This window comes from Mchenga conophoros, linkage group LG4 (genome assembly GCF_057382185.1).
Source record: "Mchenga conophoros isolate Kocher_MC1m ecotype Shallow Benthic linkage group LG4, M_conophoros_male_GT1.1, whole genome shotgun sequence".
NCBI lineage: Eukaryota > Metazoa > Chordata > Actinopteri > Cichliformes > Cichlidae > Mchenga > Mchenga conophoros.
In genome coordinates, this window is record NC_140529.1 from 12,582,800 (window position 1) to 12,597,086 (window position 14,287).

Here is a 14,287-nt window from a genome sequence, read left to right on the forward strand (position 1 = left end):
AAAAAAATAATTTTCCCATTGAACTGTTTGATTTCCTGCCTCTTTGGAGGCCACACTAATACATGAGAAATCAATGGGAAGGCCAGGGTGTCCTCTGTTTAGTACATCAGGACTTAGTAGGCTATCTGAAATAGGTCAAAAGACGTTACACCAAAAACACATGTCCATTACAGAGGATATTAATGAATATGCTGGTTCTCCGGAGGATATGACTCTATTCTGTAATAAATAAATAAATAAATAAATAAATTTCTCTCTCACAGAGAGGAGCTTTAAACACTCCCCGCTGCCATCATGATTGCCAAATTTGCCTTCAAGGAAAGAAACCGGTGTGCGTAAACACTGAAAGGGTTAACTCATAGTAGAAACCCATCTGCACGGAGCTCCGCCTCACAATTGTTGAGGTTGTGCGCCTCAGAAATCACACCACTCCAGGCCCCGCCCCCTCCCCACTCCCCCGGATCCCACCCACAGGCTCCTGGACCACATTGAAAGGGGCTCTGATGTTGTCACAAGCTATAGTCTGCGGAGCTCCATCATCAAGAACTTCCAGCAGGAGCATCTCTGTAACAAGCAGACCGCAACTACTGTTCCAAGTGCCCCAGCATTCCCACTATCCCCAGTGTTACTGACAGGCTGGAAACTCATCAGTGTAGGCTTTCAGTGGAGCATCTTCCAGAGCAGCTGCCAAGCATGAGATTGCTGTGTTGCGCCTCCCTGCTGTTTCTCATCAACTTCGTCTTTCAGACAAGTAAGTTATGAGATTTGCATCCAAACTTTGTGAATTTATGCAGTCCGGACTACTTTTACAGAGTGTGTGCGTGTGCGCTGTGGTGCTCCAGCTTGATGCCGTTCAGTGAAGATATGTGGATCAAATCTTACCGCTTGCGCTTTCTTTAAATGTAAAGACTTGAGGAGGGTGGGGTGATGGTTGAAGGGGCTTCTGTTTTATCACTTAAAAATCAAAATTTTAAATCGTTCATATATCATCATTGTTCATATTTTCCGTCATTAGTGTCTGTGCAGCCTTTAATTTTAAATATAATTGTTCTCCTTGACTTTCCTTGCCGGTGTGTTTTTGAATGAAGCTGCATTTTTTTGTGCCTTCATTTACTGGCGCTCAGCGCAGCAGCTTCTGCAGCCAATCAGGTTTGAAGTGTGTGTGTGTGTGTGTGTGTGTGTGTGTGTGTGATTGTTTAAAAAAAAAGTGTCAGGTGGGGTTTCTGAAGAGCCGGTTTTGAAAGTCGCTGTCATTCATAGTGATTCAGAAGGAGCGCCTTTTGCGCAAAACCCCAAACGTGCAAACACCCCGGGCTGTTCTGATTCAGATTTGGATGAATTACAGGTGCACATAAACTCCCTACAATATCCTCCCTGTTTGCAGGAGGGTGGAATGCCAGATACCGTGAAACTGACTGGATTCTCTCCAGATCATCCCAAACCACAGTCATCTTCAGGCTGAATTTCTCACAGCTTTGAAAGCCACACAGTCACACCTGTTCCCAACATACTAGTTCGAGAAAGTAGTGTGACAGGAACATGTCGGAACTGGTTGTCGCCCTTCCGCATTTCCTCAACAGTCACAAAGAAGCCTTGTGCTTAAAAGTTTCAAATTTCGACAGACGACCTGCATTACCTGCATTTCTGTCTCTGTGATGCAGAGACGTTAGATCTTATTCATTTTTAAAGGTGTGTTAATATAAGTTTAAGTCTGAGCACTAAGGGGCATCTTATTTAACATCAGGGTCAGTGACTGACATACATCGGATGTCAGAGACTGGCAACCTCCCCCCTCCCAAAAAACAAAAAACAGGCATATGGGCACATATTGTTGATTTGCCCTCAATCAATAACCCAGTCATTCAGTCCACTTTGTCTTTCAAGGTCTGAACTTTAAGCCCATTAAGTAAATAACCAGCGGGTCTGACCAACATTTCACTGGATTCAGGGAATGAGAGCTGATGCAGAAATAGCAAAAGTCCACTGAGCAGCCTTAACATTCAGAGAGAAGAACAGTTTTATTACCTGCAAGGAAATCCTCAGAAGCCTGTCAGTATGAAATAAATCATTATCTTTATAGCGATGGCAGTATTGCCATTGCCATAAATATTGTGTCATAAAAATGAATAGCTAATCTCTCCCTGGTGTAGATGTTTGCAAATCTGGAGTCATAAAAATACTACAACAAGAATAAACTCAAGGAAAGCCGTCACCTTATTTGATGACCGCGTAAACACCAGCTGTTTGACCTCTCCGAAGAGTCCATTATGATTTACTATGCATGAGATGTGTATGTAAGCATACATAATTTATGATTAGCTTTCATTGAGCTGCTCTTATGGGGGACACACATATGAAAATGTACATTTTGGAATCCGTAGTGAGACGCAGACTGTTGGTTTCTTATATAAATCTGGTTATTTCAAAGTTTCAGAGGCTAGAAGTAGGAAAGGCCTAAACTACCAGCTCTTGTGAATTTCTGTTAACATTCATATGCACTCTGATTGGTTCTTCTAGCTCAGAAGCTTTAGTGCTTCCATTAAAGATGAGGTTTTGGAAGAAGAGTTTGTGCCTTCAGTTCTTTTTCTACCAGGAACCATAAATGCCTGAAGCTTCCAACTGCGATTATGAACTGACTACATCAGCATATCCCTGATAAAGGCACCCTGCCCTACTCACATACATGCTGTAACTAGATTAGCCATTTATCTTTTCTCTAAATAACACTGACGCACTAGTGAGCTGACACCAAATCTCTCGGGATTACCTGATATTTCTACTCCAACAACAGAAATACTTTTAGCCACGCTGTTGATGTGGCTCTGCGTTAGTCTGTCACTGGGTTCGTCCACCTGTATAACCTTCAACTGCTATTGGATTTTCTTTCTATTTATTGTGTTTGAATAATATTACATTTTACACACCTATCCTCAGCATGAGGTCTAGCCTAAACTGTATTTGGTGTTGCTGCTAATTACCTAACATGCTAATTTTGCTAATGGTTGTGTGATGGATCGTGTGGCGTGGAGTGTGGAGTTTAGAGCTCCCAGTAAAAAATGGTGTGTGAGGTGTAGCAGCTTCATAAACAATTGCTAAAACAATTTTTTTGAACTTTTTTTTTTTATGTCCGTCTTTCACAGATGCACTGATAACATGTGGAACCAACCAGTTCCAGTGTGGGAATGGGAGATGTATCACACTGAGGTGGGTGTGCGATGGCTCTGATGACTGCGGAGATGGCACAGATGAACTTCCTGGTACCTGTGGTGAGTACTCCGTGACCTGATCTGTGAATGGACTTTCTTTGGTGCTTCCACAATCCCGCAATCCAAGACCTCAGTTAAGATTTTCTTTGTTGTGCCACTTCCAGCGGTCAAAACATGCAAACCAACAGAGTTCAGCTGTGCAGGGCGTCTTAACCAGTGCATCCCGAGCACGTGGCACTGCGATGGTAAAGCGGACTGTGAGAATGGAGCTGATGAGGTGAATTGTGGTAAGTCCGAGTTCAGAGCCCCATGCATTACCCAGCTTCCTACGTTCGCTAATGTTGCTTCCTTGTTCTGATCGACCTGTCAGCGGCCAAGCAGTGCACGGGGTCCGAGTTCCGCTGCAAGAGCGGCCAGTGCGTGTCGTCCTCCTTTGTGTGTGATGACGACCTGGACTGCGAGGACGGCAGCGACGAGGAATCCTGCCCGCCCGTCACCTGCAGTTCCGCTTCCTTCCAGTGCAACAACACAGTTTGCCTTCCACACCTGTGGGCCTGCGACGGGGACCGCGACTGCACCGACGGCTCGGATGAGTGGCCCGAAACCTGCGGGACAAAGACTCCTGACCTCATGAGCATTCATCACTGCTCCTCGATGGAGTGGCTTTGTGGCAGTGGAGAGTGCATCCATGTTAGCTGGAAGTGTGATGGACAGGCTGACTGCCTTGATCAATCAGATGAAGCTAACTGCTGTAATTATGAATTTTTTTTTAAAAAACTATCTCTTTGTCCCTTTTTATGAATTCATTAGCGCTGCTATTTCTTACAATCTCTTGTCCTTTTCATCCCCCTAGCTCATGCCACCTGTTCTCCTGACGAGTTTGAATGCAGCGATGGTACTTGCATCCATGGGAGCCTGCAGTGCAACCATCAATATGACTGCAGGGACATGAGCGATGAGATTGGCTGTGTGAATGGTATGAGTCCCACCTTTTGGACAGCCGTGTGAATCTCTAATCTATTTTTGCTGAACTCGTCTTTTATGTCCATACACAGCGACCCACTGTGAGGGCCCAACCCTGTTTAAATGCCGCAGCGGAGAGTGCATTAGTATGGAGAAGGTGTGCGATAAGAAACGTGACTGCAGGGATTGGTCAGATGAACCTCTTAGGGAATGTGGTGAGTACCCCTCATAAATAACTGTCTGATTATTTCTGCTTTTAATAAGATTTACTATACTTTATGAATTCCAATGAAAAAGATCCTTCGTCTTCTTCCTTCAGACTCCAATGAGTGCCTGTACAACAACGGCGGGTGCTCTCATATTTGCAAAGACCTGAAGATCGGTTATGAGTGCTTATGTCCCCCTGGATACAGCCTAGTTGACACAAGGCGCTGTGAAGGTAGGCCACACTATTACAGTAAAAAATGTGAACTTCAACCAGATTAACAAACGGTGCTAATAATCTATTTACTTTTGACCCTTTTACTGGCTGCGCTTTTAGATAAAGAAGGATCTCGTAATTCCATGTGTACACAGTGACTCGACATGCTCGGACTCCTGGTTTATTGAATTTTAAAGACATTTCTCTTTTCATTCGACTCAGATATCGACGAGTGTGCCAACCCAGACACCTGCAGTCAAATCTGCATCAATCAGATGGGCAGCTACAAATGTGAGTGTGAGGAGGGTTACCAAGTTGACCAAGCAACTAAACACTGCAAGGCCATTGGTAAGTATTCGAGCTCTCTGTGTTCTGCCCATGCTGTTCTCTTGTGTTGTTGTGTAATCATTAAATGTTTAAACTTGATGACTAAACCGTTTCGCTGTTACACTTCGGGGGGGTGGGGGTTAAGGATCATTAAAGTCCTTTTTAAGCATAAAATTAGATTTATTTATATAAAGATAATTATGCATTTGGTATTTGTTTTGTTGAATGTCCATAGATATAAATAAGATTGTGTTAGAATAGAAATAAAATTAGATTTTTGGCACTTTTTCTATAAGAAAACATAGAGTTTATATTTCACACAGTGTCACAAGTAGAAGGTGCAGACTGTATATAAAAGATGTAAAAAGATACCATGACATCACTAACTGGTCTGTGGATTAGCACGAAGCCTTTAATTTATGCTCATTAGCAGCCTTTTTTTTTCTTTTTTTGAGCCAGAAGTAATCAAATTCAGTTTATCAGTTAAAGCTAGCAAGCTTATTAGCTCTCTTGCTCTCTTTCGCATGAATGCTGTTTAAGTGGCAAAATTGTATTAATTATATTCCTAGAACGCCACCACTTATCTTCCAAAGCTAGGATACATATTGTATTCGTATTAGTGCTGTCAGCATTAATCTCGTTAAAATGACGTTAACGCTATAACCGCGTTAACGCGGCAGTTCTCTGTTAGCACGGTTAGCTCGTTAGCGCTGTCCAGCCCCACGCACAGGGTGATCCGCGCTAACTCGCTAACAGAGATTTGCCGCGTTAATGTAGTTATGGCGTTAATGTCATTTTAACGAGATTAACGCTGACAGCACTAATTAGTATCATTTAATTTCACTTTTACTTAAATAGGAAACTGCAAAATAAAATATACCTCATTCTGTCCTTGTAGGAACAATAGCCTACCTTTTCTTCACTAACCATCATGAGGTCAGAAAGATGACTCTGGACAAAAGTGAATACACGAGAGTAATCCCTCGCCTAAAGAACGTCGTGGCGCTCGACATGAACATAGCCACCAAAGAGATCTACTGGTCAGACATATCCCAGAAGAAAATCTACAGGTGAGCAGGAATGAAACCGGAGCGAAAATATTCTTTTTGTTCATGATACTCTTATTTGACACTTGTTTTTACTTTCTACCCAGAACTCCAATGAACTCGGCTGAAGACTCCACTCAACACCACATCGTGATCGGTAATGACATCGATGCTCCTGAGGGAATTGCCTTGGACTGGGTCCATGGTAACCTCTATTGGACCGACAGCGTTCGTGGCACGGTCTCAGTTGTAACTGCTGACGGTAGCCGACGTAAAACCCTCTTCCACCAGGACTTATCGAAACCCCGCGCTATTGTGGTAGACCCCCAAAGCAAGTAAGCTAATAGCACTGGTAATAGCAGTGATGCCTATATTGTTTGTTACGCGTACGTAACAGAACTATTTTTTTCACATTCCAGTTTTGTTTACTGGACCGACTGGGGGAATCCAGCTAAGATTGAGAAGGCAGGTCTTAATGGAGGAGACCGCACCGCACTGGTCACTGACAACATCGTGTGGCCTAATGGCATCACACTCGGTAAACTCAAGCACTCATGTCTCTTCAGTTTCAAGTTTTTGATTATTTATTCATGTAAACGTTAACACCAGTGTTCACTCTAGTCTAACTTTCCCCAACCCACTTCCTCCCCAGACTTGCTAAACCAGCGGCTATACTGGGTGGACTCTAAGCTGCACACCCTCTCCAGTATCGATGTTCAGGGCGGTGGTCGACGCACCCTCATCATTGATGAACACAAACTCGCTCACCCACTGGGGCTTGCTGTATTTGAGGTACCAATTTACCAGCTGATAAACCCAGAGACGCATGACCAGTACATCTCATAAACAACTCGCTGCACATGTAAACTGTAGTGTTTATCATATCTCAAATATTCAATCTTAACTGTTTCTGTGTTTGCAGGAAAAAGTGTTCTGGACAGATGTGAGTAACAGTGCCATCCTCAGCGCCAACAGACTGACTGGTGAGGACATTGTGCCGCTGGTGGAGCACCTATCGTCACCAGAAGACATTATTCTGTTCCATAACCTCAAACAACCTGCTGGTAAGAGAGTTACAGTACTAAAAGACTTATTTTTTAAAGATAAGATGAAGTTAAGTCGGGGCTTGCTTTTTCTATATTGATATTAGAAATATTGTCAGCTAAACAGTGAGATTTGCATCTATTAATTGGGTGCTTAGCCCAGCTCATTCACTTTTGTTTAGCATACAGACATGAGAGTGGAAGCTATCATCCAAAGCGTACATTCCAAAGATTCCACTGTTCTTTTTTTTTTCCCATTGCAGGAAGAGACTGGTGTCAGGTGTTCAATGGTGGTTGTGAATTCCTGTGCCTGGCAGCTCCTCAAATAGGAAGACATCCCCCCAAATATACCTGTGTCTGTCCAGATAACATGACGCTAGCCAGGGATATGAGGACATGTGTACCAGGTATGCTAGCAATAGTAATACGAATCACGATAAAATAGTTGCTACAATGTTATATGTGCATAATATATAATAATATAAGTACAATATTTAAGTCGATCAAGCAGCCTTTACCTGACTCCCTGCCTCCTGTTTCTTTTTACCAGCTGTGCCAACACCTGAAGCTACTGGGCTGCCTCAAGTTCCAGCCACAAGTCCTCCTTATCTGCTACCAGTATCACCCAGCACCACACCGAGAACAATACTCAGGACTACACCCAGGACCACACCGAGGACCATACTCAGGACTACACCCAGGACCATAGTGAAGCCTAAGTTTCACACAACTACTACAGTGCCGGGCTTAACTCCCAGCACTGTCGCCAGACCAGTGCTACGGCTTACCAGTCCTCCATTCAGGTCCACCACACCACAACAAAGGATGCCTTTACCGCAGCCAGGAAATCCTAAAGTCTCCCAGACCACCACTCAAGCTCCAGTCACCTCTCCAAGTGAGTTGCCAAAGTGCCAAGAGAGTTGTTTTGCAGATTTCAGATAACAGGTTCAGCTCTATGTATCACTAACTTAAAATATTGTGCTTACCTTTGCATTAGATATCCGACCTGAATTTGCTGAAGTGCTAACCGAGACTGTGTCTACCACCCCAATAGCACTTTACGTTATACTACCTCTTGGTAAGCTCTTTAAGCTTTTGCTCATTCACTGAAAACCCAGTACTGACATCATGTGTAACTAGCCTCGGCATCCGTTTCCATCAAATAGCGATCATCGCTCTGGTGGCTGTTGGTGGCGTTCTGCTCTGGAGGAACTACAGGCTGAAGAACACCAACACAATTCACTTTGACAACCCCGTTTATCAAAAAACCACTGAGGAGCAGGTGCACATTTGGAGGAGGCTTGATGGTTACTCATACCCAAAAGTAAGTCTAAAAGGTGGTAATTCTACAATATAAATATTAATATTAATCTAAATGTAAAAAAATGCTGTTAAACCTTGTTTTGTTGCAGTATCCATTTTGCATCTTTATTTCTAACTTTATTTTTTCTTTGCATTCCTCACAGAGACAAGTTGTGAGTTTGCATGAAGAGGCAGACAATCCAGTTTTTGCAGAGAACTGAAAAATGATGAGCAGAGTGGAAGGAGGTGCCTTAATGATAAGCTACCTTCTTCTTCGTTTAGCATTGTTACCTCACGCAGCACAAAGATATGGTGATCAAAGCCTGTATGTGACAACCTTAAACCACTATATCCTCAAAGATACATAGACGTTCTACTGTGAAAATACCAGTTAATTTTTTTTTCTTATCAAGGCGTACATTTTTTTCTTCATTACTCACCAAAACATACCCGATCATCAGATTGAGAAGTCCTTGATGTTGATCATTTTTAGTTGTTATTATAACTGCTTTGCTGGCAGTGTAACTGTGTCATCTTTCAAGCCACTTGCCTGCTTTTGATAATATTACATCTTGCACTACTTATCATTTAAAATGGTAAATGGCCTGTATTTATATAGCGCTTTACTAGTCCCTAAGGACCCCAAAGCGCTTTACATATCCAGTCATCCACCCATTCACACACTGGTGATGGCAAGCTACATTGTAGCCACAGCCACCCTGGGGCGCACTGACAGAGGCGAGGCTGCCGGACACTGGCGCCACCGGGCCCTCTGACCACCACCAGTAGGGAACGGGTGAAGTGTCTTGCCCAAGGACACAACGACCGAGACTATCCAAGCCGGGGCTCGAACCGGCAACCTTCCGATTACAAGGCGAACTCCCAACTCTTGAGCCACGATCGCCCCGATAAACAACAGTTTCAGGAAATAGTCTATTTTCTGTAACCAAATGTTTAGCTTTCGCCTCCTGAGTTGCTAACTTTGTTTACCATAATGATTGGAATCAGGCGAAAGCAGCTAGCCTAGCTTTGTCAAACAGGAAAATCATCTCTAGAGCTTTTTTCTTAAGTTCGTATAAAAACAACACTGAAAAGTGACGTGTCAGCACCTTACAGGTGTTATGTAGTAAAATTAGCAAGGTGATTGCTACTTCTGTGCAAAACCAGGGAATGGTTTGCTATCTTATGCTAAGCTAATCTAAACTGCAGATAGTAACAGATTATAGTTTTTCCTTTAGAGTTGAGTATGCAGCAGGCGAATGTAAATGCTAAACATGCCTCATTCACCCATTCATACGAGCACTGCTTCTATGCAGAAGCGCTATCTAACATTCATACATGCATCAGAGAGCAACTTGGTCTTGCTCAAGGATATTTAGGATGCAGGCGGAGCAGCCAATAATGGAACTACCAACTTTACCATTTCTAGATGACCTGCTCTACCTCTTGACACATGTAATATTATGGGGGCAACACTGGGAGTTACATGCGCCATTGTGACCCTAGAGTGACCTCAATATGTCAGACTGATAAGTCATCATACGTCATACAATCTGCCTTAGTGTTGTGCAGAAATATAGTCCAAAACAACCTAATGGTACCGCTTCCATTTACCTAGAAAAGAATCTCAGGACACTACGAGTTTGTGCCTCAGTGTGCCTTTTCAGCTGTCCAATGTCTGTGCTAGAGAGGCATCTTTAATTTTTTTTTTTGCATGTAGATCCCTCATGGGGTGTAGTACATTCCTGAAAGGCTGAAAAGCATTGATTCAGACACATGTGACCAAAAGCGGAGTGTATAGTGCTCTGTACCAAGTCACATGTGTATTTAAGTGCTCCCTCAGGACCGGCTGCCTTATACCAGCATCGCTGACAAAAGAATGCCACGTGTCCAGACAGATTTCCTTTGTGGTTTATTATCATATATTTGTATTGTTGAGTTTCTTTTTTTTCTACAGATTTTGTTCACATGTTTATGTTGGTGCTACTGAGTGGATTTGTATATATGCATATTTACAGCATGTGAGATGGTGTTAGGCAGTGTTACAGTGCTTAACAACTTTAAAAGAGCACGATTGAATGGAAGGTTTTAATGCTACAGCTGCTCTAAATTATCAGTATTTGTAATTGGAAAAATCCTTTTTGCATATAAAAACATAAATTCAATGTGTTATTTGCCTGGTAAATAACAATATTAATGTTTAGATTGACAGATTTCTAAAATATTTGTGGGAGCTGGGTTGTTTTATCACAGGTGATCTAATAAATGTGTTAAGCACTGTACCTGCAAGTGTGGTTATGCTAAAGACTATAATATCGTGTGGGTTAATGTCTGTTATCTGGATTTCAAGCTGAAAAATAGTCATGGGTGGAAATAAAGCCATACACTGAGTGACGGTGCGAACTAAGGCTGTAAATACAATGTTCATAAAAATGTACATATTTGCTCCTAACCCTTGTTGTTAATATTGTTTCATCCTTTAAACATTTACTGTACAGAAATAAATGCTTATATTTATTATGAAATCACTTATCTCTGTATTAACAAAATTACAGATGTTGTTGAACTGCCGCAGCTGGAATGCTGTGGAGGGATATTAAGAGAGCTGTGTATAAATAAATCCCTGCAAACCTGAATGAACTGAAGCAACGTTGCAAAGAAGCAAATTTCTTCATAACAATGTGAGACACAACAAATGACTACTACAAGTTAATGCTGTTAAAAGTCGATCTAGAAGCTACTGAATCATGGAGTCTACATAACTGTTGACACATTTTGGGTGAATGAAATACTGACACAGTGCAGGACGGCACGCGTTGATATTCACCTGAGGTTGTATTTTCCTAATCTTAAGAAATGGTAGGAGACATTTTTATTTTGCTCCATAGGTAAAATCTGAGAATTAAAAGAGAATGTGTTTTCTTTTTTTACCACGACTGTGTGCTTCACATTCTCAGTGTTTTCATCGTGGTCGTATTGTTTTTATAAGCGAATCCGGCTGAAAACATGGGTATTTTTTTTTTTTTTTTTTTTGGCTGTGCTGAGGCTGCTATATAGGTCAGTTGAAAACAAGACCCATTTCGTAGAAAGTCCGCGTCAAAGCCAAAAGCGACACCCCACTATTCTCCGAAATTCTCCAACACGCCCACAAGTAGGAAAAAAACAACTTCACAATCTTTTGTTTATTTGTGTCAAATTAAATCGGTAGATAATAACACCGGTATAAGAGCTATAAAGTATTTTGTAAGAGAAACTTTATGATGTTAAATGATTAAGAAATACTTAATCTGTGTAAAGTTCGCATCGTTAAACTTAGTAGGCTACTATAGTGAATTGAAGTGATTTAATTAATTAGCGAGCTTATCTGTATTTGTAGAAGAGTGAGCAGATGTAGGGAGGTATGCTTCTAAGTATTCTAAATCAGCTGTGGGACTAAGTCACAACAACAGTGACCGGGTACAGCTCTGTCCACGAGCGGTCAAATCCATCAGCAGACATGTGCAAGGTTCAAGGCTGAGTAGCAGCGAAGTGCAGAGCTGATAACAGGAGCCAGAAGATGCTAAAGACACGTGGGTAAACACAGAGCCACACAGGGATGCGAAAACAAGCAGACTGTCAGATGTTCCTCAGAGGAAGTGCCGTAGTGTGCGTTATTATGAACATATTGCATCATTATTTCATCCAGTGTGGGCCAATTTCCTGAGCTGACATCGGGCACACATCGTCCCAGACTCCGTGCTGTTGGGAAACAATACGGTTTGTTCTGTTTTCTAAATAAAGGTTTTATCTAAATACCTTCTGATCATTAATCATTAATTTAACCACTGTGATTCTTTTAGTTTCTTCCACAGATGAACATGTATAAGTTCAAGCGCCTTTCTGCCGTGTGACTCGTTATGTTTCATGTTTTTTAATATTTAATTTGATATTTAGGCTCTGTGGTCGCATAAACAGGATGGCTACTTTTACATAACTCCATTAATTAGGGTTAAATATTATTCATATGACAAATTTGACCGATGGTTCCTATAAAAACACCGAATGCTTAAGGGATGTTGTCCCTGAGTGGGTTGGGATATGACATTACTGCTCACCTGATACTGAGTAAACAAACTCCGTCAGCTGGGCAGACAGTTCCTGGACCAAACACTGACCTTTGCTCAGATCGTGTTTTTTGGAGACACACAACCCATATTTGAAAGGCACACACTGTTCACCAGACAGCAAATTTATCAGCATTGTTAACAATAATAAGAAGTGCATCGACTTTAAAGTTTTTAAAAAACATTTTGTGTTAGGAGTGCTGTCGATGCCTAAAACTTAAATTTATTTCCTTTTTTTGAATGATTTGTGGGTATTTTATCAGACATGAAAACAGGATCTCTTATAACCGCTGTATACTTTTTAAATAAATTAGAATTACTTATAAAAAAAGCAATGAGGCAAGTTGTATAAAGTACTCAGTGCTCAGGTAGAGTATAAGAACCAGTCCAGTCCATGCATCACTGTATGAGTGCTATTTTAATTGTTGGTTTGGGTGAAGCTCTTTTTCTGAAAATAGCAAAAATATCACATATCCTCAAACAGTATGCAAATAGCTGAAAGTCTATTTAGTCAGTCTTTTTCCTGATTTGTTTATTTACTATTTGTTTGAGCTATACTTATAACAAAATTTGTTATAACAAAACCTCATTTATTCTTTCATAATGTTTTGTGTTCAAATTCCTTCATTTGTAAAAGTAACTGATAGCTAAAGCTTTCAGATGAGTGTAATGAAGTACAATATTTGCCTCTAAAACATTGTGGAATAGGAATAGAAACAAGCAAGAAACAGAAAAGAGTCATAAAACACAGCTAGCTCAAATGTGTATTTGAAGTAAATCATACAAGATAATGTCTGCACTTTACAACCAATCATTTGTCTAAGCTTTAGTTATAATGACTATTTTCTGTTAGTATTTGTATACTAAGAATTGGGGAGATATAAAACTTCATTAACTATATAAATTACCCTTTTTTGTCTAGCTAAAATATTTAATGTAAGATATTGCTGTTAGCTTCATATTTAGAAGCTTTACCTGTCAGTTCAGCCTCTTATGAGTGTATATGTACGTTACAATGACATTGGGTAAGATTTGCAACTCTATCCTATGAGTCACCTGTGAGAAATCATTAATATAGTAAATGTTAGTGGACTTAATATCTAACCGTGTCGTAGGGCCATTGTAAACCTGAGGTTAAACATTAGGTTTAATGAATTACACTGACTGCTTTGTAGAAAGATAAACAGAAAGCAACAAACACTCTACTTTTTTTTTTTTTTATCTTTAGGCTTCATCAAAAGGTTTTCTCTTATTCAGTAACTTAATTATTTTGGAAAGGAAAATATCAAATCCAAAAGAAGAAACAACAACATATCAGAACAGCCTCATATTTCACACAGTCTTGCCCTCCTCCATCCTGTTCAGTAACTTCTCTCACCGTTTTTTGTTTAAACTAACTTTGCTCCACAGAAGTATTATTTATGTTTTGATGGTATCCATTTATGCATTTTCTGTTGTTGAGTCATAAACAGTTGCTTTACCCTCAAACTTTTTGAACATTTGTCTGAGTTTGGGACGATTTTTGAGCCCAGTAGATTTCATGCATATTATTTTTAAAGACTTTTTATCTGTAACTGTGTAAAGTTCCTTTCCAAATCATGGCTCTTTGCAATTTTCTGTTACTTTTCAATGTTTTAGCAAAGCATTTGAACACTAGTGTAGCTTATGGACATGTCTGCAATGTTACTTCTGTTAGAACAAACATAATCTGGTGAATAAAGCAGCATAGATGTAAATTCCTTTAAATGGGAAACTATTCAAAAATACAGTATAATCAATAGGATGTAAAAATGTAGGCCACGCAGTCCAAATAGGTACACAAAATATGTACTTACAGAAGAGCTGACATCAGGGGCGATTTTAGCCCATTTTTGGG

General features: G+C 40.8%; 1 protein-coding gene across 1 annotated transcript; it reads left to right on the forward strand.

The window, feature by feature from the left end:
* The first annotated feature begins 493 nt into the window (after positions 1-493).
* On the forward strand, positions 494-11,290 carry ldlra (low density lipoprotein receptor a). The gene is made up of 18 exons (XM_085270386.1): positions 494-751; positions 3,141-3,266; positions 3,371-3,493; positions 3,577-3,957; positions 4,060-4,182; positions 4,262-4,384; positions 4,489-4,608; positions 4,813-4,938; positions 5,816-5,987; positions 6,071-6,298; positions 6,383-6,501; positions 6,616-6,755; positions 6,886-7,027; positions 7,270-7,413; positions 7,557-7,901; positions 8,004-8,084; positions 8,173-8,330; positions 8,473-11,290. The coding sequence occupies exons 1-18, from the start codon at positions 694-696 to the stop codon at positions 8,527-8,529; spliced, it is 2,766 nt and encodes a 921-aa protein (XP_085126512.1). The 5' UTR covers positions 494-693; the 3' UTR covers positions 8,530-11,290.
* Positions 11,291-14,287: the final 2,997 nt, after the last annotated feature.